The sequence below is a fragment of the Leuresthes tenuis genome, unplaced genomic scaffold, assembly GCF_036924035.1.
Source record: "Leuresthes tenuis unplaced genomic scaffold, fLeuTen1.0.hap1 SCAF_18, whole genome shotgun sequence".
NCBI classification, from domain to species: domain Eukaryota; kingdom Metazoa; phylum Chordata; class Actinopteri; order Atheriniformes; family Atherinopsidae; genus Leuresthes; species Leuresthes tenuis.
This window is the reverse complement of record NW_027325372.1, coordinates 2,815,328-2,842,425: the sequence shown is the minus strand read 5'-3', so window position 1 is coordinate 2,842,425 and position 27,098 is coordinate 2,815,328. Positions and strand designations below refer to the sequence as shown.

At 41.8% G+C, this 27,098-nt stretch overlaps 3 protein-coding genes across 3 annotated transcripts; all 3 read right to left on the bottom strand.

Annotated features, from left to right (window-relative positions):
- Window positions 1–73: 73 nt before the first annotated feature.
- On the bottom strand, window positions 74–6,807 carry LOC140274653 (uncharacterized). Its single transcript, XM_072370020.1, has 6 exons — window positions 6,660–6,807; window positions 3,779–3,883; window positions 2,768–2,871; window positions 2,437–2,602; window positions 2,298–2,351; window positions 74–1,115 (listed from the first exon to the last, which is right to left on the bottom strand). The coding sequence occupies exons 1-6, from the start codon at window positions 6,722–6,724 to the stop codon at window positions 899–901; spliced, it is 711 nt and encodes a 236-aa protein (XP_072226121.1). The 5' UTR covers window positions 6,725–6,807; the 3' UTR covers window positions 74–898.
- Window positions 6,808–8,058: 1,251 nt separating this feature from the next.
- On the bottom strand, window positions 8,059–21,912 carry LOC140275270 (Na(+)/H(+) exchanger beta-like). The gene is made up of 12 exons (XM_072370699.1): window positions 21,353–21,912; window positions 16,612–17,072; window positions 16,239–16,489; window positions 14,850–15,067; window positions 13,333–13,529; window positions 13,169–13,258; window positions 12,964–13,034; window positions 12,087–12,260; window positions 11,008–11,122; window positions 10,797–10,895; window positions 10,644–10,716; window positions 8,059–10,118 (listed from the first exon to the last, which is right to left on the bottom strand). Exons 1-12 carry the CDS (start codon window positions 21,639–21,641, stop codon window positions 9,889–9,891), a joined length of 2,268 nt encoding a protein of 755 aa, XP_072226800.1. The 5' UTR covers window positions 21,642–21,912; the 3' UTR covers window positions 8,059–9,888.
- A 1,097-nt stretch (window positions 21,913–23,009) lies between these two features.
- LOC140275200 (putative transmembrane protein ZNF593OS) lies at window positions 23,010–25,769 on the bottom strand. Its single transcript, XM_072370615.1, has 3 exons — window positions 25,415–25,769; window positions 24,676–24,765; window positions 23,010–23,580 (listed from the first exon to the last, which is right to left on the bottom strand). The coding sequence occupies exons 2-3, from the start codon at window positions 24,724–24,726 to the stop codon at window positions 23,395–23,397; spliced, it is 237 nt and encodes a 78-aa protein (XP_072226716.1). The 5' UTR covers window positions 24,727–24,765; window positions 25,415–25,769; the 3' UTR covers window positions 23,010–23,394.
- Window positions 25,770–27,098: the final 1,329 nt, after the last annotated feature.

Below are 27,098 nucleotides of genomic sequence, written 5' to 3'. Positions count from 1 at the left end.
GAAACGCTCGCTGGGTTCAATACGCAGACCTCCAGCTGAACCGATCACTTCACAAAGCAAAGCCACACGCTGGTTTCTTATACTGAATGTTAGCAATTTATTACTCAAAATAACAGATTCTTCCTACTAAAGGTAGAAGAGGAGGAGGATAAAACATGCAGTGACACGAGTCGTTCTGAAAAACCATCAACAGCCGAGGAACTTCAGTCCCTCGACTAACGAGCTACATTTCATGAAAAATTCAAAGCAAAAGCTCGTCTGAAAAGTCGTACAGAAAACACCACAAAAATAACACAAATGTACAGCTCTGACAGTTTAACACGTTAAGGAGCGGCGGCATCACTCCGGCGCCTTTAAGCACCCAAACTCACGTCCCGACAGAACTGCTTTCACCCCCAGGAGGCCGCAGCGTCTCATTCTGAACCTACGCCAGCTTCAAATGACTTCACCGCATCATCTGCTGAGGGTCAGTGCGATGATTCCCCCGAAGAAGAAGGAGGCAAAGCCGAGGAACCGACCGCTGTGGACGGCGGCGAGCAGTAAAGTCAGAGGGACGTGATTCGTTAGAAATTTGGTAAAACTTTGATTGGCCAACAGAGCGGATCGTTTCCTAAAATACTGTTTTTGTTTCGCAGATATGAGCAGTGCAGGGAAATTAATGATCAGTAACTGTAAAAAAATGGAGAAAAGTCAACATACTGGCGGGGAACCGCCGACAGAAACCAGCGTCGATCCGGGAAAACGTCACAAAACCACGTTATGAGACCGAACCAAAGCGCGGCGGCGCTCCGAGAGCAGCTTTCTGCACGGTTCTGTGGCGTCACATTCATGAGGAACAAACATCTTTTCTTGACCGGCTCGGGTCCGTCCGGCGGGGGAGGAGGGAGGCGGGTTCTGCTTAACGTCCTCCGGACTTGCGCCCGGCCCAGGATCGGGACCGGGAGCGCGACCGAGAGCGCGACCTGGATGCGGAGCGGGACCTGGAGCGCGAGGGGGTGTGCACCCGCCTCACTTCTTCCTCGGTGTAGTGGGAGGCGGACGGCGGGTTGACGGTATCCCGGGGCGATGCAGATCGAGACCTCTCTCTGGACTCTCTCCGAGGTCGCTGCCTGAATCTGACGACACAGAAGACACGAAGCTCAACACCCGCTCAGTCACACGGTTCCAGTTTTATTCTGTGAAGCACTCTGGTCAACCTCAGCTGTTTTCAAACGTGTTTAAAGTCAGTCCAACAGCTGAGTGTATGTTCGGATTCTTTGACTTTAAATGTTTCAGCACAGCTGCACAATTAAAATTTAAACTCGAATTTGACTTCCGGAGCTTTAACAGACGCGATCGTCCGATATCTAAACTAAACCGCTGCCAACACTAAAGCAAATGAAGCCTCCATGTTGACCCCAGGCCTGCATGAGCCAATCGCAGGCCTGCATGAGCCAATCGCAGGCCTGCATGAGCCAATCGCAGGCCTGCATGAGCCAATCGCAGGCCAGCATGAGCCAATCGCAGGCCTGCATGAGCCAATCGCAGGCCTGCATGAGCCAATCGCAGGCCTGCATGAGCCAATCGCAGGCCTGCATGAGCCAATCGCAGGCCTGCATGAGCCAATCGCAGGCCAGCATGAGCCAATCGCAGCTGTTCCACATAATGACAGAGAGTGGACACAAAACCCAAAGCTGCTCGTCTTCGACCAGAAATACTTTGGATTTATGGCAAGTGATGTTAACCAGGAACAGATCCTGAGACGGAAGCAGAGTTACTGAAGCATCTGAAAACACACGACAAACTGCTTGTTGTGTGTTTCTATAACTGTTTTTTTTTATAGAAACTATTGTTTCTAGAAAAGCTGGGAGGTGCTGCATCGATGGTGCGTTCAATGACAAGGGAGAAACTGGAATATCCAACTTTTTACTGTAAACAAACAAAAGAGAAGGACTTAGAAAACAGAACCAGCGATGAGTTTTAAAATTCCCACTTTTCAGGTACAGTGAATGCAGCATCATCTGATCTGATCATTGAGTTTCAAACATAGGACCAAAAATATTACAGGGCTGTTTTTTTGGAGTTAAGAGTTATAATGAATTTATTTAAATCATTATGGTTTTTATCTCATTAAGTTCACTGATTCTGTTTTCCTCATTTAAGCTTCACTTTGGTGTAAATACCGCTGTATTGCTCCTTAATTTGACCTTTTGAAAGGTTTAGTTTCGGCCTCAGTGACCATATTTAATTCTTTTCATATCGTCACGCTACAACCACGAGCCACACAGGAAAGCGTTGGGGTCAGAGGGAGGTCGTACCTGTCTTCTTCGCGGCTCCGGCTTCTTCCTCTTGCGTACATCCGTCCACGAGACCTACAGAGAGACAAGTTATTTTCCTTTTCCTCCTCAAAGATCTCAGCAACCACCTTTAAAGAAATCCACCCAGAGGAAAACTCACTCTCGAGGACTCTCCGATCGTCTGCGCCGGCGGTCATAAGACGGGCTGCGTGATCTGTATCTGTCGTAGCTGCGGCTGCGGGATCGCCGGCGCCGGCCGTCGCGGTCGTCATAGCGAGAGGATCGGCTCGGAGAATGCCTCTCCTTTGCTTTCATCTGATTGGGTGCTGAGAAAGGGGTCAAACGCCACAAACATGCGATTCGAAACAGGCGGACTTAACTGACAGGCTCTCAGAAACAGTTTGAGAGCCAAACATCAGTGGAAAAACGTAATTTTTGGGCAGATTCAAAGTGTTTGATGTCCTGAAAGAAAGCACCGGTGAGTCACTTACTCTTTCTGTCACCTTGGGCGAACTGGATCTCAATCTGCCGGCCACAAACCCACTTCCTGTCCAGGCTGTGAAGAGCATCCTCTGCATCACGCACATCCTCAAATATGCTGAGTGGTTAAGGGTTTTGTTTGCTCTCACGAGTGGTGAAGCTAAATAAAAATGTTTCCGCACCCAAGAACAAAATCTAGTGTCTGTTCCTTTAAAGACTTTCACTTTGATGCATTTCTAAACATTCTGTTGGAGCTGCGAGGCCCAGTTTTTAAATGGTACAACAGATAAAAAAGGTAGTTTTACTGCAAAACAGGTGAGAAAAACAAGAGAAAAATACACGCTGAGTTGGTCTTTGTAGAGATAAAAGATGAAGCAAGCTTTTCAAACACATCAACCTGAGGGATCACCACAGGAAATATGTGAACAAATCAAACATTAATACTTGATTAAACTGCTTCGACCACAATTAAAAAGTCATCAACGTCACAGGGAAAGCTGATTTTGGTGTCATGTCAAATTTGTGGATTTGTCTTGGGAGGATACAAATTATTCAGACTCGTTACCTTTGCCCATGCTTGACTTTGAACTTCATCTTGATCTTTACACTCTTTAATCGACTCCCAGAGACTCTTGAGTTTCCTGCTTGCCTTTTCCTCTTAAACCTCTTTTCTTTTCCCCATTCTTTGCCGCCATTTCCAAGCTTTGTCTCGGTTCCCTTTTCCTCTTCATGCTTTACTTTCTCTTTTCAACCTTTTCCCTCCCTCTGATCCTGCAGGTCTGTGTGTGACTTGTCTTTACAGCTACTCTATACGGGTCTTTGTAACTCTTTGTGGCCGGTCCCACAACTGGATGCTTTTACATTTTCTGAAGCAATAACAGAGAAATATTTATGTTAGATATTCAATCAAATGATGTGTTAAAAAATGAAAACACAACAAAAAGAACATCACCTCAGCTGAAAGGAAATTACAGCGACTCGTTAGCAGGAGAAGACATTTAAGACACGTTGGGAAAGGATATTGAATGTATGCAAATCCTCTTGATTGACGTGTATAGAAGTCAAGTGGGATGTAGACATCTACTATCGGCCCATAGCGGCCAAACTCACGCCGCAAATCCTCAGGCCTGAACACCGTAAATACAAGTGTGACTCAGCTGACCATTCATGGGCTTCTCTGCCTACATCATCTACACCAAAAACAACTGGTGAGTGCGCTAAAAGGGACAGTTAACCCCAAAAACACATCAGTTTACCACTTACCTGCAGTGTAATCCACCTGTTTGTGAACCACAACTCAGAGAAGCTCAGAAACAAACTATGAACAGAGCAGCAGAGTGTGAGCTCCTTTATTCTCCAACACAGCCTGAACCCTCTGAGACGAGCTTTCTGTCATTTCTTTAAGGAGTCTTCAGGAATAGTTCTCCAGGCTTCTTGAAGGACATCCCAAAGCTCTTCTTTGGATGTGGGCTGCCTTTTGTTCCGTTCTCTGTCAGATGATCCCACACTGCTTCAATAATGTTGAGGTCCGGGCTCTGGGGAGGATTCATCCCTCCATAAGACCTGTTGCCACTGATTTTCAGTCCACTTCTTGTGTCATTTGGCACAGCTCAGCCTTTTCTCCCTGTTTCCCTTCCTTAAGAACGGCTTCTTGACAGCCACCCTTCCATGGAGACCATTTCTGATGAGGCTTGGGCCAACAGTAGATGGATCAGCTGAAGGTCCAGATGCATCTCTCAGGTCCTGTCAGGTCACAGCTGGATTTTTTCCTCTTTCTTAAGGACATCACTTTCAGATCCTGTTCATCTGCTGGAGATAGTTTTTTAGGCCTGACACTTCTTCTTCTGTCCTCCACTTGTCCAGTTTCCTCAAATGTTTTAAGGACACACTGCACACCATGCTGAGATATGCCAAGTTTTCAGCTAATAGCTCTTTGGGAATCACCTTGTTGCTGCAGAAATCCTATTTTCTGTCTGTCAAACTGTGTTTTCTTTGCTGTTTTTCATAGATGCAACTAAAGAAATGGGAACAAATGATGTGTCTTTGTGACAAAGTGCCTAAAGATCCAGTTTAAAATGGCTTCTTTGTTAAGTTGTCTGTTATGGACTGAAAATGAGTGCAGAAAAAGCAGAAAATGTCCAGAGAAAAACTTTGAAAGACCTTCAGAAAGCTGGAGAACTATTGATCAGGACACTTTAAAAGATTACAGGAAAGTCTGAAAGAAATGAGGACTGGATCAGGACTTTTGCACAGAACTGGACATTAGAGTCTGGTATCGAGGCTTGTGGACATCTGACTGTGTCCACTGATATTTCAGACATGTCTAGAAAAAGCTTCCCCTCCCACTGTGCTGCTCTTCTCGGGTTAACCGTCCCTTTAAAATCTGCACATTAACACTGTTGAAGTAATGAGTCTGCAGACAGGAACGTGACTGATGCTCAGCTCAAGTTACATTAAAGGCAAACGGTACAAAAACAACCTTCTCAGCATATAAAAACTAAATAAATGTTGAGATTACTGACAAAAACATGCAGATCAACATCAGCGTTCACATCGAACAGTATCAGCCTTATCTATGTTTAAATGGAGGAAACCTGCCAGAACTAGTGAAGAAATACGGATTAAAATGTGAGCCGTTCAAGAGTTAAATATCACAAGATGAGCTGTTTAATCCTAAATTATTCAGATTCTTCCATGTGAGAAATCATCTTTCAGATTTCCTTAGAAATAGATCAAATATTGTTCATTTATAAGTAAAATATTTACTTAAAATCTGTTAATTTGGGGCTAATTTATCAGGAGAAACAATGATAAAAGGAAATATTCATGGAAGATTGTAAATGGATATATTAGGAAACATTAAAACAGCTATGAAGAATATAGTCGTGCATTTTGGTAATTTAATAGTTCAAATTATTTCTGAGGCCCAGAAAAAGTCCAATTTATTTTCAGTTATAAGGAATATTTATTAAATGACTGATTGGAAATTAATTTATCAGTTTTTTAGGGGGCAGTTGTAGAAAGAACAACACTTTTACACCTTAAATGTTTAACTAAAGCCTTAATTTCTCCTGAACTGAGGGACTCACTAACTTTAGTCATTGTCTTTATATTAATAGTTTTTATCTCATGTTTCCAGAGTCTCTAAAATAAAAAGTTGAGGCGGACAGTTAAGTTTTTGGATAACCTAAAATACTACTTTGAACATATTTTGTATGCAGAATAAAAGACATGAGATATAATTTCTGATAATATTACAGAGATCAAGGTCAAATAATGTCAATGTTTCCCTCATAATGTCTTAATTTAAGTGTTAATATTATGAGAATTTATGAGTAAATAACCCACATTTTTGACAAAGCCAAACATGTACTTTGAATTGTGAAACTAAACAGTGGCTCTAAACAGCGACATCGACCACGATCATGAAAGTCAGTCATAAGCAGTTATAACGGTTCACTAATTAAAAATGACCGTTTTCTTAATAACGTTTAACGGGATCAGTCGTCATGTTAGCTAAACACGTTTGAAAGGAATTTAAAACAGGATTTAGAACAGGTTAGAGACATTTCTACCGATCAATCAACAAAATGTTCCGATAAATATTTAGTTTGTTAGCCTGCGTTAGCTTGTTAGCACTGTTAGCTTAATTACAAATGAGACAAAAGGTAGGAGCCACAGAACGGGAACAAAACAAACGCATTGATGCTGTCCAAGTCTAAACAAAGCCCGTTTACAGTTACAGCTGATGTGGTTCATCTTTTTGACTGAAACGTGTCGCTGCTGGTTAATATTCATGCACACGCGGCTTCCTCCTCCGAGGTTAACGCTAGCTGCAAAGCTAACACGGACAGCTGCCATCAACATCACTGTATACGATTTGTGGATTTACAAAGCACCCACCTGGACTCATCGGAGATGTTCCTGACAAACAAAGACGTGTTTGGAGGCCTCATGTATATGATCATACAATTCCACACTCAGAAGCAGAACAAAAATGTTTCTAAAAGAAACCTTCCGAGGGAAAATAAAAAAGAATATGAAGCGCATGCGCACTTTCAAGGCGCCTTTTAGCTCTTCTTCTCATAACAAGAGCCACTAAACTCCACAGCGCCCCCTGCAGTTTTAATACGATACGACGATCGGTGAATTAAAGAAACGCGTTTATATTATTTTATCATCTACATTAGATTATTGATAACTAATGATGATTGCAGGATTTATCATTAATGTTTGCCGAGAGGGAGCCATGTTTGCTTTTGCTGATGAAAGGCAGCTGTGGAAACCTGAGGAACTAAGGACGCCCAGACAAAAAGAAAATATGGCTGAAAAACAACTGCAGCCCTTCTCACGATCCTCCCCATATAAATATTAATTTATATTAATTATTAATTTAATAATTAAAGTGGTTCTCCTCAATCAGTTCCTTCTCTCAAATCTCTCATATCATGGGGAAGTTCTTCGTCTCTTCTCCAACACGCACCGGCCGAGAACTGAAACGGTGCATGGCATCATGGTTCTAAAAAGGAAAACTAAATCAGTTTTAGGCAATTAGTTTAACTCCTATTCATGCCTTCTTTACAAATTGTACTTCCTTTTTATGTCTTTATTTTTCAATGATTACATATTATTTTTATCCATCTTGTGAGCTGCTTCAAGACGGAATTTCCATAAAGTGATCAATAAAGTACATATTATCTTAAGAAGTTTCTTGCAAAGATGTGCCCACATCTACTGCAGCTCAGCACCACCCATTTCTTTCTCTTCCTTTGGATTGTTGTGTCTGTGTTCTTTCAGTTCTTTCTCTGAACTGCTGCTATCATTTATATGGTTAACTTTCAGATCCACGAATACGGAACTGTTGTCCGGTCAGAGTCATCAATCAAAACTCTAATTTCAGCAGCGTGCAAAATGAGTTTGAGGCTTTCTGATTAAACTTAAACTTCCTGCCATCCACAGAGAGAATTCCTGACTCACGGGAAGACTGGAGTCTTCATCATTTAGGTATTCTTCGTTATTCTGCTCAGCGTCTCACTGGTTAACAACCTGAAAGAATGGAGCTTTTAATTAGTTTTCATTCGGAGGCTGTGGTGTAACGTCTTCAAAGCCTGTTCAAGATATAAAATATAATCGGACATTATTGTGCTTAGATGGCTGCACAGATCTGTGGTGGCCCTGAGGTGCAAAACACAACAAGACCAAAAACCCAGCAGCAAACAGAACATATATTTCACAAAAAAGAACACATTTTCTTAGGTTTTAAAAACTGAAATGTGCAGCTTCTCTATAAAATCCATCACAGTTAATACTCAACTTTTATTTCACACAGGAATTAAAGCTTTCTTTCATTTGATGAATGTTTACATCACATACTGTTTTGCAAAATACAAAAATATTACACACAAAAGCGAAACATTTTAAGGCGAACAGGCAGCAGAAGCTCAGGCGATTAAGTCTCTTTAACTCTGAAGACAAAAGTCTGGAGGCTTGTTCAGTTAGCGGGAGCATAGTTTTGTTTCCACGATGCGGACATATAGCGCCTTATGGTCACATTTTGGACTGAAACACGCATTTTCTTTTAGCAGCTGATCGCGAAACGATGAGCCAGTCCCTGAGAAAACACTGATGAGTCACACAAAGATAAACGGCGCCAAGCTTCGACACAGAGCTCACTCAGACAATGTGTGCAGTTTCATTTGGACTCTTCAGTCAGTTCCAAGCTTTCTACATCAGCAGGAGACATCAGACTGTGCAACACGTAGTATTTTATACTTCCTCTGAAGCCTGCAGGTGTTTTGGTCTTTTGGCTTTTTTTCAGAGCCCCTCAGCAGCCATAAGAGGAAATTATTTTCAACATTGATCACATAAAATACATTTTAATGCATATTTTTGTCAGTTTGTGCTCACTTATGAAGACATTTTACCCTGATGCCACATTAAACACACTTAAAATCTCCTTTTAATGAATTTATGGATATTTAGTTGGCCTCTAAAACACTGACAGAAGCTATTTGTGCCATAACCTACTATTTGTCCCTCTGCGTTTACGATGCACACCGCTGTTCACTGGCTGTTACTCAGATTCTGCCTCAGTGGAAATCAGTGGCTCCAGTTCCAGTGAGTCAGACGCCACATAAATGGACCGAAGTCTTAAACTGGAAGCTAAAGGAACAGCCACACATCTGATTCGGGCTGATTTTTCTAATTACTTTTGATAAAACAATGAAAGTCTGAGTAAATTATGCAGTGTTTGTGTTGAGTTTAGTTCCAACAACAAGATGCTGTAATTTATGGTGGATTTTATGACTTTTGTTGCTCTGACCCACCAGAACAGATGATAAATGGTTAATATTCATAAACCTGTCGATGTTTCATAGCTCGTGTCTTATTAAGAGGAGACAACCTTCCTTTAGTGAACAAAGTCCCGCTGACTTGTGTATCTGTTCTAAACAAAACTTACTTTAATCTTCGTCTCTACAACCCTCATTATCTGAGTTTTATTTGTTTCTTTTCCTTCACTTAGACCGAGATTCGTACTGAGCAGCGGACTTCCTAAAATCCGACACACTGACCTGATGACGGCGCAGGAGGAAAAGTCAGACCATCACCTCAGTCTTAAAAAACTTAAAATGTATTTGAACTGATCGGTGGCACCGGAGCAGTCAAAGGATCAATAAAGTTGACAGAATTTATCGTCTGTAAACCACAAATTCTTCATGGCAATAATTAGAAGTGAACTTTTCAGAGATCATGGAGAATCTCCAACCTCTTCAGTATCATCATTGCACCCGGTGACAGAAACCTGTGAAATATTTGATTTGAGGGGGCATGACTCCACCCAACCGGTGCATCAGCTGTGTTAAAACAAGCGCTCCATCTGACTGCATGACGTAATGTTCAGGCTCGAAAACAAAACCTGAAAGATGTCTCGGCTCGACTCTTTGGTAACATGCTGCATGAGAAAATATTATGAAAAAAGAGGTGTTCAAATGCTGCATAATTTCATATCCAAAAAATAAAAATGATACATTTCAGGCTTCAGCTCCATGCAGGAATCTGATGATAATGTCGGTGAAGTTTTAAGTTCTGTGAGTGTGCTTCATCCCGACAGGAAGGTACCGTCAGCGTCCTCCTAGTTTGGACCGGGGTCACTAAAGCAGCGTGCCAGTTTCAGTTGATCCTCCTTGTCGTCCGCCTCTGTGGGCCTCTGTTGGGCGCCGCCCCCGGCTCGTGCCGCGCCGCTCTGATTGGGTCTTTTGGGCGACTCGTGCACCAGGCCGACCTCGTCAGGAGGGCTGGGGTCGGGCTGAGCAGCTCGGCCGGCGGGGCTCTCGCTGTCGTCATACGTGTAAACTTTGTGCTCTGGAGAACAGAAACGGTGCAGCGAGTCATTGATTCATCAGCATCTGCAGCCAGTAAAAAGCCTTGATCCTGTTTCTGGTTTTAATATTTCCCTTTCTGATTATTTTTAGCAGTTTATTGCAAATGTACACAAGCTTCATGCATCAATGTCATGTTTGTCTGGAGGTTTTTACATCAGGACTGTCATGATTGTCTTAGCATGATTATTGCAGCAAAAAGCATTCAAGCTAACAACATTATTGTGATTTCAACGGAAAACTTCCCATTAGTCAGATTCAGCTTTACTTTTGATATTTTCTCCTCATTTTAACGCTAAAACAGGAGGTAATTTACTTCATTAATGTTATGAAACCAGCCTGGTTTGATTTATCATCTCAAATCACAATATTCTCACGCGTATCGACACCTTTATTTCTCACAATGAACCCACTGCTTCATAGAGAGGCTCTTTGGATCCACAAGGCTGTGTCCACACCTTTAAAATAATACTTTCTTTAATACTTGGATGGATTGCTGCTCACTGACCTGGTTCAAAGCAGACTTTCCTCACCGGGGGAGTCTCCTGGCGGTTTGCAGGAACTGTGAGGTAGTGACTCATCTGTGAGCCAAACAAAAATCTTACAACATGAACTTGTTTCTGCAGAAAAGGCTGAAGGAGTGAATCTCAGTGAGACTTACCCTCCTCTCCATCTCCACCCTCTGCTTCCTGAAGCGAACCTCGCTCATGTTGTCCTCAAACGGGTCCATGAACAGGTCGTGTCTGCTGTACGAGCGAAGCTGAGGAGCAAAAAAACCACAAACGACGAGGGTCACAAACAAACTTCTGCAGCACCGTTATGAAAACCTGCACAGGAGCAGGACTCATCACATCCGGCGGCGCCTTCCTCACCCTCTGCCGGGTCTTCTGCAGGTTGGCTCTCAGGGCCTTTCTGATCTCCGCCTCACGGCTCTTTGAGACGCTCGGGATCACTCGACGTTTGGCCGGTTCCTTTTGCTGGAGGTTTCTGTGGAGAGACACCAAATTAAAATAGTTTAACTTGTGCCTTAAAGCACAAAGCGATCAAAGGATGTTTCATTGGTTTACAGATGTTAAACTACTAAATATTTCACACAAAAAAGGTAAAGAACAGAAAAGGTAAAGGAGGGTAAAAAACAAGGATTCTGTAAAATCAAATAGAAACAGACAAAACTAAATAAATATTACAACAAAAGAATTTTAAACATAGTTTTTGGACTTATTTCTCATTCAGTAATCTTAAAAATGTACATTTTTGCTTATAATTCAACTATTTCTTTTCCAACCAACAGCAGAAGAAACAAAACAAAACTCAACAAGTGAAGTAAAGCAGCTGAGAAATGACAAAGACAGCAAACAACACTAAAAAGATGAAAATAAGTAAATGCAAATATATATACATGGGAATCTTTCTACGTGCATTAAGTTATTTTAAAAGCTTTTTCACAATAAAACGTTTTTTTATATCGAATAATGTGGTTTACAGGATCATGGCAACGGGATCGAGACACTATTTTAAATGTATTGTTGCTGCACAACAATGAAGAGAACAGGTGACATTTAATATACATTTAAATGTGTTAGACACATATGAAAAATCCAGAAATGATGTTTATTTGTAGGAGACAAACATCATTTAGTGTTTAATGATCCATTTTCAAATCAAAGAGAGAATAACGGGAAGCAAAGTCTTGTTTCTGTGATTTAATCTGATTAAATTAATGATCTTAAATCAGATTCATATGATTTATCGATGAAAAAATATGTTTTTATTAATCTATGAAAGCAGCGTAAAATCCAATTTCCACAATCCTGGAAAAAGAAAATCACAATATTCATTTAAATCATATCAAAAGTGTCAGTTCACCCAAACAATAACCAGCCTGGGCTGCTCCGTTACCTCCTTCGAGTTCCACCTGAGAAATAATCTAAAAACATTGACTGACACTCACTGCAGGGAGGCGGACGACCCAGATGGGAGCAGCTTGGCGGCACTCCCGCTCTCCACCAGCATCATGGCCTGTTTCATCTCCATCTTGTTGTAGAAGGAGATGAGCTGAGGCTCAGTGGAGCGTTCGCCTGCGATCAGCAGCTTCTTCAGGTAGGTCTTATTGAAGCGATTCAGCCTGAACGAGGCAGAAAAATCAATCATTAAATTAGTTGTGCTTGTTTCAGTTAAAACTGCTTTACCAAACAGAAACAGACACACATGCATCAGCCTGAACAAATACAGAAGACAGGAAACACGGAGATCCTTAACTCATAATGAAATGAACATCTGGCTCACTTCCATGAGCTTGTTTGGAGTGTGATCAGCTGTGATTTCGCTTTCATGTCACTCAGCATCGATTAGTTTATTCACTACAGCCATCAACACTCATGATCATCATCCTTTTCTGATGTGAAATGTGCAAAAAACGGTGATGAAAACACAAGCGATGGCTCCTAAAAAAGTCAAAACACCGTGATCATCGGTTTAAATACGGGCTCGGTTTGAAAGCAACATTTGCAAACAGTAACTGATTATTTTACCGTTAAGAAAAGAACCAAATCCTCATATTTGCTGCTTTGAAACTTTGGTCATTTTCTTCCCAAAAATAACTGACATGTTTATCAGAATAGTGATAAAGGAGGTAAATTATGCTTTAAAGCTCTAATGTCTACTTTTAATGACAATAACATGAGAAGAAGAACTGATTTGGGATATTTAGGAGAAAAATAGTCCTGTAAAGGAGTAAAATGTGATATTTAAATGCTCAATCCCATTATTGCCACCTTAAACCCTTCTGTATACTGTTTATAAGTTTATAAGCAGAAATTAAATCATACTTGTCCTTCCAGTGATGATGTCCATAATGACCGCAGATACCTTCAATTCCTGTCAGGAGATGGTCCAGGAACTGATGGCAAAATGTGTTTACAGATGCTGTTATTTACACATATTTTATTGATGATGTGCAGGACTGTCTCACTCACATGTTACACAAATGTTTCATAGTTTTTGAATCTTGGAAACAGTGACAGGAAATCTCACCTGTGTGTGAATCTCCTCATTAATTGATCCTTTGCTTTCCTTCTTCTTCTTCACAGCCAGGAGCTCCACCAGAGGCCTTATGGTCATTCCCTAAAGAGAAAAACTGAAATTAAATCAAACATATATACAGCAGGATTCCTCTAAACTCTAACGAGTGTCCACACCTGCACAAAGACGGTGAAGAAGATGACGGTGATGATGGCAGTGAGGAACATGTGCTTTGTTTCACTGTCGGTCAGCAGGAATCCCAGCGAGAAGGCTATGGCACCTCGCAGGCCACCGTAGGCCACGATGAACTGGTCTTTCTTGGTCAGTTTCACGATACGGAATTTATTGATGATGAATGTAAGACCAATGACTCCTGAAACCCACAAAAAAAGTGGAGGAAAAAGTGTTCATGCATTTATAAATACATATATGAAGAAAAGAGGCAATACTGCTCTGTATGACAGAAGATAGCAGTGAGCTAAGGCTAATTTAGGACCAGGATCTGAATTTTATGTATCTATCCTTACCATGACAATGTTATACTGCATATCATGTAAAAATTAAGATTGTAGAAATAGACGGGAAAGACTAAAGACTTAAAAAGAAGCTAAAAACAAAAATGCAGTGGCTGTAGTCCAGCTGCTTATGGCTAACAGAAGAAATTTAGTGAATCTCATTAAGCTCTGGCATCTTCACACCTGAATCTGACTGTTAGTCCATAACCATAAAATTGTTATATTGTATACCATATAAATATCATAGCATATACTTGTTTAAATTGTGATTCACATGAACTCAGAAACAGAGTTTAACCAAACTGCATCAGCTGCAGTCTAGCTAGTACCAGCTAACAACGAAAAGTTTGCTCGAGAGAATTTGCTCAGCTTTGCTAATCTATTTTATTCTGAAAAATCTTGTGACGTTTTGACATCTAAACAATTGAGCATGTTACACCACTTAAATTAAATAAAATCAAAATATTAATTTATATTTGGGAAATAAATGTGACAAAAGTAGTCCTGCTAAAAGCTACATGCTAACTCTAGCTAGCCTAGCTAAGCAGATTTCAAGCAATGCTATGTTGCTGAACTGTCTGTAAATTAATTTTTTTTACTGGATTAATTAATGTAGCATTGATTTAATTTACTTGATGGCGAATTAAATAAAATCAATAAATCTGAAGACGTAACTATTAATGATCGGGAGGAAACAGAACTGTTGCACATAAAACCTTGATGTGTCTGTTTACATGCACATGTATCCAGGATTTTGATAATATTTCCTTATGTCAAATGTATGTGTAGCATGACAAACCTGGTTATTCATGTCTTTGTTAAATGGTCATTAAGTATCGGCACTTCTCATCATGTACAGTATATAGTTATGTCTAATTCTAACTAATCAGCCATGATCTTCACCAGCAGATAAGGTTAAAAATGTGGATGTTTGGATGCCACAATATCCTGTTTTCATATCCAGGTTTGTTAACACCAGGGAGACCTTGTCCAGGCTAAAGACAACAAATTCAGATGTTTACATGTGCAATAGATAGGATGGGAACAGGAGACACCAAAAAGAAAACAACCAGGGCACTGTTTGATGCAGTCTGTGGCATTAACTGAAAGGAAACACTGTAGTCTGCCAACAAGCTCAAATAAACCTCCATGTCTGACTGTTGTGTTGTTGTACTGACCCAAAACTCTGGATAGCAGACAGAGGAAAAGCGTGCAGATGACGAAGATCCAGTTCCAGTTGTGAGGACCCTCCACTGTGGACACCCCGAGAAAGATGAAGATGAGCGTCTCACTCACGCTACTCCACATCTTCAGGAAGTACTTGATAGTGGTGTAGGACTTGTGGGAGATGTTGGCTTCCACATATGGTCGCATAACCACACCGCAGGCAATCAGGCTGTTAGAGATATCAGAGGAGAGAAAGGAAGCGAAGAGCTTCATAACACAGACTGGATCCTGAGATGTTTACAGCTGCATGAGACAATTTTTCTGTGGTATTTTCCTGTGGTATGATGCACAAATGCCAACAGTTTTATTTCTATTTCATGTTTAACAACAGCAAGGTGGACCAAAGTGCTTTACAAGTTTGTTGAAAAGGGATGTATGTGCAAGTTAAATCCATATAAATGACAGAACCTAAGATTTCAGAGAGTCCTTCCTGCTGCTTTGGGTTCAGCAGTTTAAAAAGTCACACATCTGCCGTCAACGAGGCAAAAAAATGTAATCCAACAGATCAGGAAAAGCTTCTTCCATTGCTTGGTCCAGTTCTGACGCTTGCCAATCCATCTTAAACGCTTTCTCTAGTTCATGGGCATGGACACAGCTACCAGCTGACCGGCCACATACGCTGCAAACCACATTGTTCTGCCGTCATCAGATCAGACTAATGAAGTCCACTAATGGGGCTCGGGTGAAGAGCAGTGCAGTTATTTTCTTACTCTATCCTGAAGACTGAAAACAAAGACTCATTCACCACATGTCAGTGGTTTTATTGTTGTAGCTGAATTACTTTTTTTCTTTTAAATGGACAAACTAAATGTTTCTCATGAAATGGCAGCAGGAGAAAGGGGGTTAAAGAGTTAAAGACCACCTTTTTACAGACTCTTCCTCGTTCATTGGTAATCCAATTAGCTTTTTCACTCCCTATTTGGTTATGTTAAGGTAGCCGAACTTCACAGTTACGTTTATTAACCAAAATCCTTTGGTATGGTTTGAGAATCAAGAGTCTTATTGTCAAAATGGCAGAACGTGAGGTCATCTGAGTGGGAACGGGGTTATATTTGGAGCTATCTGTGTTATTGCACACTCAGTCACACCCTCACTGGCTTCACTTCCATCCATCTTTAATTTGTACTGAAGGCATGTGTCAACAATGGCTTCGATCACATGGGAAATGATTTGCTTCCTATTGAAAACTGATGTCTAAGCAACAGTTACATGAAAGTAGACGTTAACAAGTATGATCTAATAAAAATAGGATATCTACAACCTAACCCAATCCACTGAAAACTTTTTTAAAAACCAGAAAGCACAGAGACTGGCGGCTCATCAGGGTTTGGGTTACTTACGACATGATCCCTGACAGGTGGAAGACCTCAGCAGAGAGGTAAGCCATGTAGCTGTAGAGGAAGACAAACAAGGGCTCGATGACGCGAGTGTGGGAGGTGAAGCGAGACGTGAAAGCTCCCAAGATGCCGTAGATGACGCCCACCATGATGCCTCCCAGGGAAACCACGAAGAAGGACGCCACACCCAGAAGGGCATCGCCCACCGTCACAGTTCCTGCGTGTGAAAACTCCTCGAACAAGTGATACAGAACCTGCAGAGAAACAGAGCACAGCTTAGATTCTTTCTTCTACTCTTTGATTCATAATCATTTCAAATGTACAAAAACGGCTCCTTTCTCTGTGAAACAGACACAAATACGTGCACTTAACGTACCACCGTGACGGCGTCGTTGAGGAGCGACTCCCCGAACACGAGGATATGCAGCAGCTCGTTGATGTGGATCTCCTCGAACACGGCCAGCACGGCCACAGGGTCCACGGCCGAAACGATGGAGCCGAACAGCAGGCAGGACAGCAGGTCCACGTGGCTCACCTGGGCCGCCTCAATCTGACACACGGCGAACATCATCCCACCGATGAAGAAGGCGTTCCACAGTGTGCCCAACACCGCAAAGGTCAAGATGGTGCCCAGGTTCTCCGTGAAGGCCCGAATGGGAAGGAAGTATCCGGCATCGAGGATGATGGGAGGCAGCAGGTAGAGGAAGAAGAGCTTTGAGTCCAGGATGGGGGCCTTCTCATCCATGGCTTTGATGACGCCGCCAACCAGCAGGCCGACGAAGATAAGCAGACAGCTCTCTGGGACGACATTTGACACCCTGGGAATGATGTGAAAACCTGCAGAGAGAACATTAAAGAGGGTTTGATTCAGAAAAACATAGTTAAAATAGTTTCTGCACATAAATTAAACCCCTTTATTAAGCTGTGGACTGAATGAGAAAACCTTCCAGCTATTCAGCAGCCTCTGACCCCCTCTGTGGGAGGTTCTGGTCCATGTGAGTCCAGCTGAATTCACTGCTCAGACGCCATCTTTAAGCTACTTTAATGGTGATTCTTGGGTTATAAAAATCAGGATTTTATTAGAGCAGAGCGACAGTCTGGAAACGCTTTAAATGACCTGACACGCAGCCTTAATGGGCTGATTTTCAGTCCCAGTTCCTGACTAAAGAGACTTAAAATATGTGAATAAGAGCAGCTTTACTGGGAATTTAGCTGGATTAATAAACACTTTACTAGTTTTACTAAAAGATGCAGAAAGATGGAACTTTGGAGCCTGAACAGCTTCGACCATCTGAGTCTAGTCAAGCGTTTACATGCAGGAGGGATTCATTCAGTCCAGTTCTGAGAAGCTGGATTTTCGGTCAGTCTAACATGTTTAAACGCGTTTTAAAAGTCCGGTTTTGGTCAGACCAACAAAATACTTCAAGTTTTTTCTCATGTCATATCAATGTTTATTATTTCAACACAACTTGTGGCGTCATGGAGGAACATGGACTGTAATAATGAGCTAAAAGAAAGATATAAAATGTGTCTTCACACAGGAGGCAGCGAGCGTGCTCCAGATGCTTTTAGCTTCTCATTAGCTTTTAGCTTCTCTGTTATCGTCATTTCAGCTGAGGGAGGCCTCGACATTCGGCCTCTCGATCGTGTTACTGAGGCCCGGGCTGCTGTAATGAATATTTTGTGCAGTCAGGGGTCTTGTGTGAAGCTTTCCTCGCCACCTCCTGACTCTGCACACTAAGATCTTTGTTATCGAGCAGTGCATTAGGACAGGAAGCCGGACCAGCCCTCAGAGACGACAGCTGGACCAACAGATAACAGGCCTCTGTGAGGCTTCTCTGTGTTCTCCCAGCCAACGGAGACCCCAAGAGCCAATCACAACGATCACTTTTAGACTGCAGTGGATAATACAACCACAACAAAAAGTCTCAATGCATCTTTAACTGCCCCGAGGAAGGAATAAAGCTTATTGGAAGGCAAAAAAAGCTGCGTAATTACATGTAATTTGCTTTATTTCTCAAGCTCGTTCTTTTTGTCTTAAACAAAAAATATAACATGCAGCAAGAGTGAAAGTTCATGAAAGATGGACAAAATAAATGTTTCCATGGCTGAAACTGGGGATTGAAAACCAACTGTGCAGGACAACAGTCTCACAGCGCTGAGAGATTTTAATACAAGTTTATCGCTTCACAAGCTTCAGACTGAACTACTGTAATTCTTTATTATTGGGCCGTCCCACATATTCTCTGAAAAGCCTCCAGCTGATCCAAAACCCTGCAGCCAGAGTTCTAATCAGATCTAACAGCAGAGATCATGTTTCTCCAGTTTTAGCTTCTCTTCATTGGCTCCCTGTTAGATTCAGAGTAGAATTTAAGATTCTTCTCCTCACATATAAAGCTCTTAATGACCGAGCTCCATCACATCTTAAAGATCTCATTGTTGGATATTTCCCCAACAGAGCACTTTGCTCTCAGGCTGCAGGTTTCCTTGTGGTTCCAGAGTTTCTAAAAGCAGAATGGGAGGCAGAGCCTTCAGTTATCAGGCCCCTAAAAGCAGAATGGGAGGCAGAGCCTTCAGTTATCAGGCCCCTAAAAGCAGAATGGGAGGCAGAGCCTTCAGTTATCAGGCCCCTAAAAGCAGAATGGGAGGCAGAGCCTTCAGTTATCAGGCCCCTAAAAGCAGAATGGGAGGCAGAGCCTTCAGTTATCAGGCCCCTAAAAGCAGAATGGGAGGCAGAGCCTTCAGTTATCAGGCCCCTAAAAGCAGAATGGGAGGCAGAGCCTTCAGTTATCAGGCCCCTAAAAGCAGAATGGGAGGCAGAGCCTTCAGTTATCAGGCCCCTAAAAGCAAAATGGGAGGCAGAGCCTTCAGTTATCAGGCCCCTAAAAGCAGAATGGGAGGCAGAGCCTTCAGTTATCAGGCCCCTAAAAGCAGAATGGGAGGCAGAGCCTTCAGTTATCAGGCCCCTAAAAGCAGAATGGGAGGCAGAGCCTTCAGTTATCAGGCCCCTCTCTGTGGAACCAGCTGCCAGTTTGGCTTCAGGAAGCAGACACCCTCTCTACCTTTAAGATCAGGCTGAAACTTTCCTTTCTGATAAAGCTTATAGTTAGGGATGGCTCAGGTGAGCCTGAAACATCCCATAATTAGGCTGCTATAGGCCTAATTAAAGCTGGGGTGTGTGAAATGATCTAAATAAAACTGAAGAGGGAATAATTAAAGGCTTTTTTCATTGATCCTGTTAAACAACGTTCAGGCAGCCTGAAAAACCTCCAACACGACGTATTTCTTGCTTTTTAATGCTTTTAATGTATTCAGGAGTTAAATTTCGGAAACTGCAGCAAGAACTATAAGAACTGGTGTTAAGATATCTAATCAATGCAGAGATCAGACACTGTTATTGATACTTGCACTTATCAGAAATCTGATATCAGCTGCAAATAAAAGTCTATAAAAAAGTGTGTGTGGAATCTTATAAATTGACTTTCCTGGTGAACTTTAATGAAGATAATAGTGTTGTTTTTTTTTTAACATAATTTTAACAGATTTGCATTTGTTTAAGTTCATGTGGGTGAAATATCAAAAACAGACACCAGAAAATTAAAATGACAGCATTAAAGATTATTTATGTATTAGTTTAAATCAAATCTAATAAAGTGACATCTGAGTTTATCTCTGATTAGCTGATAAAAAAAAAGAAAGAATCTTCATTAACTCAGACGCACGAATCAGCGTAAAAAAAGCTGAACGATGTGAAATTTTGGCTTCAGAAAAGTCTCAAACGTCTCACTGATGAAATAAACTGAATAAAATACAACTCAATTGTCCAAGAGACGTCTAACCCCCCCGAACAGCCACAGTGTTGAAAGGAGAGCAGCTGTGTCGGAGCGAAAGGTCACGACAACAGTTTAAAAATAACAAACCTCCTGAGAGATCTTTAATTATTCTGAATAGATCCGTCAGTCCCTCCATATCTGCTCTGACCGACTCCATTCGGCTCGTTCCAAATCAGCTGGAAGCCGTGATGTCACTGGCAGATTATGGCAGGGTGGGATAAAACCATCCCATCAGCTCAGTAATTCTTTCTTTACTTCTGATAAATCTGATATCTTATTGATTAAAGATCAACAAACTAATGAAAAAACAAATAAATAAGCAAAAACAAACCAATTTTTCTTTCTTCCTCTTTAAACTAAAAGCAAAGTGCAAAAAGGCCTTTTTTAGTTATTTAAACTTTACATTAATATTGAAATTAAATTAAATTGGAAAAAAGGATCATTGACAGTGACATAAAATAATATTCAATGAACAAATGGACTGTCTCCATCACTAATTATTTCCTAAACCTCAGTTCTGGCCTCATTATTAAACATTTATCAGAACTATTTGTATTTATTCTGCTCTGGTTGGGTTAACAGGACATATTTAGTCATGTGGGAGGGTTTTAAAATATATTCTGAGGTCTTAAAATGACACAGAAGCAGTGTGTGAAAAGTAAGTGAACCCCCATTGCTTCCACTAAGCTAAGATTAAAAAAAGGTGAATATTTGCTTGTTTTTCTGTGACAGAAGTCAACATCTTTTAGATATCTTTAAGACATAAATGTGTGAATTTGTTCCCGTGGTGATGAACCTACAGATGAGTAAAGAGCAGAGTTGGGGGTACAGATGATAAAATAACTGGTGGCTGCAGCTCCTCCATGACGAGGCTCAGCTGGCAGACTGATGCAGCTGGACAGTTTCTTCCTGAGAAAGCAACAAAGTGTTTCACTGGGTGTAGAATAAATGTGTTGGACCTTCTTGTGCAGGATTAGTCGTCCATGAACACTTTTAGATCACTTAAAAATCCATTTTTCATGTGATTTTTGTGGAAATTTTAACATGTTTGTTATTTGGTGCCAAACAAATACCTTAAAACATGAACAGAAACGTTTCTGCTTCATTTCCACCTTTAATTTGGACTTAAATAGCTTTAAAAAAATCATGTTTGAGGAATAAATTAAATGTTTAAGAAAATCTTTAAGAATCTCTGGCATCCTTGAGCCCAGATGATCAATTCCCCCCCCCCCCCCCACTGAGAGCCCGATGGAGGCTGATTGATTAGATCAGAGCGACACTCACCAAGTTTCATGAGCAGGGCCAGGAGGATCCACAGAGAGATCTCAAAGGGCTTCCTGACGTGCTCGTAGTTTAAGGCGAGGACGGGGAAAGCCTTCTTGTGATCCGTTGAGTTCGTGTGGTGACGCGGCTCCTCGTGCGTGGCGTGGACAGGATCCCCCCGCGTCTGGTTGTCTCTTGGAACAACAAGACGACTCGCGGACGCAACGCAGAAGAAAAAGAGCATGAAAAGGCACAACAAGCCGGTCAGACGCGCAGGGGAGCCCCGCCGGGCGGGACCGAGCACAGCCATTTTCAGATGGGCTGGACCGCCTCGAGACCCGATGAAGATGAGGATGACACTGAGGACAGGACGGAGAAGGAGCGCAGACTTTTACGCACGAACTCTGCAAGCATGTTCAAATTACGCACAGTTGGAGAGGAACAGACGATGGTTTGGGTCGCGAACAAACTTGTTCCTCATCCTCAGCTGCAGGTGGATTCACAGGAACAACTCACGAGCGTCTGTCTCGCGCTCTGACACGGTCTCCAGCCCGCTCTGTCTCTTGCCGGTTGGGGGCGTCTTCTCCTCAAACGTGACTAACAGCTGACATCCATCAGACAGAAACCTCTGTCTCCGTCTTCTTCTCTCTTCGCAGAGCAGCTGAGTCAAAGGGACACCTGCCGGATGGAGGACCACAGACCCCACGAGCTCATATTCAGCTCTCAGATGAAGAGTTGGCAGTTTCTAATAAAAAGTTTCCGTTTTAATGATCCCTTTAATTTAGTTTCAACTACCGGCAAGAATTTGACATCACTTCTCTTATTCTGCGGTTTCATTTTGTAGGTGAAAACAAATCCCAAATCCCAAATATGACACAAAACTATGTTATTTAAGATTCTGGCAAGTAAACTTGTTGTAACCAGGGACATGTTTGAAAATTATTTTTCATGTCAAGTTGAGGAAAAAGTGGTGGAAATTAAATTTAAAAAACAAATTCCTAAAAGTCTAAATGTATGAGTCTGCAGCTAAAAGAGAGTTCTTTCAGAGTTTAATGAGCCAACAAGAGTTGGGGCCATGTTATCAGGATTATAAAACTCCTTCAGCTCCTTCAGAGTGTGGCAGAAGATGCTGGTTGTTCCCAGTCAGCTGGGGCTGAAATTAGGAGAAAGAACAAACAAAACGGGAAGGTTGTAAAAAGGAAACATACAGGTCAAAGAGTCGGGACAGAAAACTCAAAGCAACACGTCTGAAAACAGAAAATGTGCGTCTGACCACAGTTTTTTACAGTCTTACTCTGAGAAAGATGAAACCTTTGGTGGATGCTCCTTTTATATCCAATCCTGACACGGTCGCCTGTCACCAGGTGCTGATATCAACATCTTGTAAACTTTCTTGGGTGTGTTGCTGCTTCAAATGTTAAATTTCTTTGGACTTCTTGTGTTTGTTTAAAAAAATCCGTTTTTATTGTACTTTAGAAAACTTCTCTGAAGAACAGGTTTCCAGTTATTTGTGTCATTTCATTCCTACCACAGAGCAGTGAACCTTCGTCTCCCGTCACACGAGCTGCTCCTGACAGACTGTGCAGCCACCTGAGAGTAAACGTTTCCCGCAGAGAACCCTGAAAACAGCAGCCTGCACTCAGACTCAGATAATGTGAACATATTTATTGGTGTTTCTACAAAATTCACTGAGAGCTGTGAGACGTGTTCTTCTTTTTCTTGCATTGACATGAACTAAAAGTCATAATTTAGCAAACATGGCGTTTAAAACAGCTGCAGCTGCTTGGTGAAGCCTAAAAACATGATAAACACGAGCGTTTCCGCGTCAGAACGGTGATTTCTTACAAACTTTTCTGCATTTATTTGTTTCGTTTCACTATAAGTTGCAGGAAAGATTAAAACTATTTTTTTACTTTACAATAAAATCCCTGATCAGACATTTCATCCAAAGTACGCAGTCTTTATCTCACATGCTAAATATCCTGATTCAGAAACAGCAATCCCGTTGCCCCGGGCAACAGCTGGCTCTGAGACACTTTGATTTTCCTCCCACAAACATCACATCACTGCCGGCCTTCAAACATTCCCTCAGTCACATCCCACAGAGCCGCTCCGTGACCTCCGTGTTTGGCCGTCATCTGCCTGGCGCTGTACAGAGACACGCCCATCCCCACCGTGGCCATCGCCACGGCGACCGGCTCCATGACGCTGCTGTGCAGCTGCACCCGGACCTCGCCTGACATCTGTCTCTGCAAACAGGTGAAGGCAGGTTGTTAAAGCCATCCTCTTCTCACTGAAATACTCAACAAAGTTACTTTTTTTAAATCAGGAAAAATGTAAAAATTCTACATGTTTTTTTACGCCAGCAGACAGAAATGTTTAGTGTTTTGGAATTAAAGTAAAAAAAAACACAAAACTGATCACATCAGTCGTATAAAAACAGGAAAAATGGCTCATTTGAACTCAACATTCATACAGTATCATGTAAATGAAGGAGCAGAACACATGAATCAATCTTATCAGAGAAGAGTCGACATGAAGAAGAAGAGATGAAGTTTGTTTTCTGTTTAACGGATGATTTAATCTGCAGATACAGACGCAGTTTGCTGCTGGGTTGTGGGTGGAAGCACTGAGTGACACTAGATGCCATTAACTGCTGCAGACCGTGCCTTTAAAATCATGTATTTAATCTTTTTAACATGCTTATTTCATGCGTTTATGTGATAGAACCCAAAACAAACCTCCTGTAAACCAGTCCGATGGGATAACTTTTCAGTTTAAACTCACGTTAACATTACATTTGACAGTATTTCTTCTTTCAGAGGTAAGATTTTAGAACGGAGAGTCAACCAAAGCAGCGAGAAGTTACCGGAACTGATGACAGCAAATGAAGGCTTCCCCAAAAAAAGAGATTTCTGTTGTTCTCACGCAGGTTAAAAAGTCTCCGGAAGCTAAACGCTGGGATTTCCTCTCCAGCTTGGAAAGAAATCGCCTCGTCAGGATGATGTCATTGAAGCCACTTTAGGGCTCAGATGAAAATCTCTCATTTTCTCTCACCAACATTTGAATAGAATCATAAATTTCTACCTTTTGTTTCCCCAAAACCTTTTAAAAGGACTCCCAAAGCAACAAGTTGTCAGTCAACCTCTGAGGCTGATCAATGCGAGCGGCGAGGAGGATGTTACCACATGCTTCTCTCCTGAGGTGGAGTCAGCCGGTTATATAAGATGAGCTCGTCAGCTCTCTGAGAATAAACTGTCTTCATAAAAAATGTATTAAGTCAGAGAACAGGCCGCATCCTTGCAGAGATGGTTTTATAAATCATGGCACAAACAGAGTCTCACCTGGAGGAGCCGGAAGTATCCTGGCGTCAGTCTTCCCAGTCTGATCATCATTCCTGCTGCTGGAGCCTCTGAGACGAGCCAACAAGCTTCCTGCACCAGAGGAGAGCTGCTGTTACTCCTCCAGCATCACCAGCGATCCTTTTAATTCACGGTGCTTTATGAGCTGCTGCTTCTGACTCATTTATACCGAGATCGTGTCTTCACTAAGGCTGGAAAAGCCTGAAAGGATCAAACTGTGACATATTCTGTGGCTCCAGATGCGTTTTTATTTTCTGTCCCATTCATCACGAAGCGATGCCTCTTAAACATTTAGGCAGAACCTCCAAAACACAGAGGATCATTGAGTGGATGACTGAAATCTGGGATTATTAAGGCACATCTCTGTGGAAACGTAGCTACTCCACTTTTATTAATATAAGAATTACAAAGAACCGTGTTATCCACTTTAAAAAGCTACTTATGAACTTTTCTAGCTATAATCCACCTTATTTCTCATATCTGTGACTAAAACACATCCAATATCTTGTTATCTTTGTCTTCACCTTATTACAACAGACACGGATAGATTTAAAGACGATAAATGAGCAAATAAAACAAAACTGCAGCTTGATAAATAATTAAAAACATCCTTGTTTCTGTTTCTAACTACATTATAGAGTCAAACATCACATATTACTGCCTTTGAAAACATAAAGAGTGTCCTCAACATCAACCACCTTTAGGTAAGACAGAATCTCACAGTTTCGTGTAGTTTCCAGCTGCTCGGAGAGGTGCGTCCCGTCTGGATCCAGGAGAAGATCCCACACTCGTCTTCACCGTCTGCTGCGCCCGCAGACAGACCGACCGCATGTGAAGCCCCTCATGCTGCACTGAGAGGCTCCCGGGTGTCCCGGCTCCTTTGTACAGTGTGAATGTCCCAGTGAAACAGCCTCAGCACACTCACACTCACTGACAAAGCCTCATGAAAAGCTGCGGCCTGTCACGGATGATTGGACCATCCAGACAGTAAAATGGGAGGAAGAGGTGGCTCTGTGCAGCGTGTCGCACGCATGAAGGAACATGTGTGCTAATGTGCTGCAGGGACTTATGTAACTCAGAAACTGTCCCAAATTTAGAGAAAAACAGCTGCTAAAACGAATTTTACTGGATTTTTTATTTAAAAAATGTTGATTGTTCAGCATGTTGGAGGAAGAATCCTTAAAAATAAACCTAAAGTTTGCAATTATTCAATAAGATAGTTAGAAAGGTTGAATTTTACTTTTTACAATGAATGTTTGAACTTATTTTACCAGAATTTTCGCAGTTGTACTGAAGCTGAAACATGTGATTTTATGGAAGATGAAGGGACAGTTCTTACACGTGACGTTCAGTCCAAACCTTTGCAAAAAGTCGATGTCACTTCGCAGAAAGACTCTCATCAGTCCTCAAACACTTGACTTGTTTTCATCCCTACATAGAAACTATGACACAACTGAAGTTGGCTTCTGATTCACAGCTTCCTTTCCCCAAACTGCTGAAGATGGAAGCAAAAAAGCTCCCTTTTATTGGCCATTTCACAGATCTTTGGGGATCTCGACCTTCTTAGACCAGGTCCAGTAAAAAAAGGGTCAGGGTTAGCAATGGTGAACCTCTCTTGTTGGTGTTGGTTCCCACCCTGATGGGGGAAGAGGTCATCGTGGAAAGAGCTGCAGAGATACTGGTGTATCATTCGAGGAAGTTATTTTGGAACAGGTGATGTCTGAACTTGGCGAGGATTATAAGGGACTATAGCATCAATAGACTTGTTATTTTGGTTATGACGGGTGTGCGATAACTTCCCTCAACTTCTTTCATATGTTTGTGACAAAGTAATTTCCTTTTAATCCCATTTTAATCCTACAAAGCAAACTGAATAAAAGGAAATTACTTTGTCACAAACATATGAAAGAAGCCCTGAAACTGAAGGAGGTCCTTTTGGGCTTGGTTGTGCCGGGGGTCACCTGAAGCCAGCGTTGCCAGGTGGGAAATGTAGTTTTATCGTACCAGAGACATCGCAAGTTATCGTACACCCGTCATAACCAAAATAACAAGTCTATTGAGTCGCTTTAGTCACTCTGGTGTTGAATAGAGTCCAACAGACTCACGGCTTTGCATCAGCAGCTGCGTTAGTAAATGTCCCCGAAAACAAAAACGAGTGGGAACTAATGAGCCAAATCATGAGGCCTGGAGGCACTTACTGTTAGGAACTTCTGAGGCAAACGCAGCACGTAGCTCACATAGAAAAGCACGATTAGCTTGAAACTTGTCATATGGAAATGGAAACGCCTTCAGGGTTCGCAAAATAATCCGACAGGCTGATTACAACCAGACATTCACAGAATGGTCAAATTATCGCATATTTGGCCTTTTTTGGGATTATTGATCGTACATCGTACACAGGGCAA

What these genes read in the sequence shown, in the direction of transcription:
- LOC140274653 (XM_072370020.1), bottom strand. Translation starts at nt 6,724, where the DNA reads ATGATCATATACATGAGGCCTCCAAACACGTCTTTGTTTGTCAGGAAC. An exon ending in CGATCGGAGAGTCCTCGAGA is followed by an intron (nt 2,352 to 2,436) that starts GTGAGTTTTCCT and finishes GTCTCTCTGTAG; the next exon opens with GTCTCGTGGACGGATGTACG. An exon ending in CGGAGCCGCGAAGAAGACAG is followed by an intron (nt 1,116 to 2,297) that starts GTACGACCTCCC and finishes CTGTGTCGTCAG; the next exon opens with ATTCAGGCAGCGACCTCGGA.
- LOC140275270 (XM_072370699.1), bottom strand. Translation starts at nt 21,641, where the DNA reads ATGGCTGTGCTCGGTCCCGCCCGGCGGGGCTCCCCTGCGCGTCTGACC. An exon ending in GGCCCTGCTCATGAAACTTG is followed by an intron (nt 17,073 to 21,352) that starts GTGAGTGTCGCT and finishes TTCTCTCTGCAG; the next exon opens with GTTTTCACATCATTCCCAGG. An exon ending in CATCATCACTGGAAGGACAA is followed by an intron (nt 12,261 to 12,963) that starts GTATGATTTAAT and finishes TGCCTCGTTCAG; the next exon opens with GCTGAATCGCTTCAATAAGA.
- LOC140275200 (XM_072370615.1), bottom strand. Translation starts at nt 24,726, where the DNA reads ATGATGATCAGACTGGGAAGACTGACGCCAGGATACTTCCGGCTCCTC. An exon ending in GATACTTCCGGCTCCTCCAG is followed by an intron (nt 23,581 to 24,675) that starts GTGAGACTCTGT and finishes ACCTGTTTGCAG; the next exon opens with AGACAGATGTCAGGCGAGGT.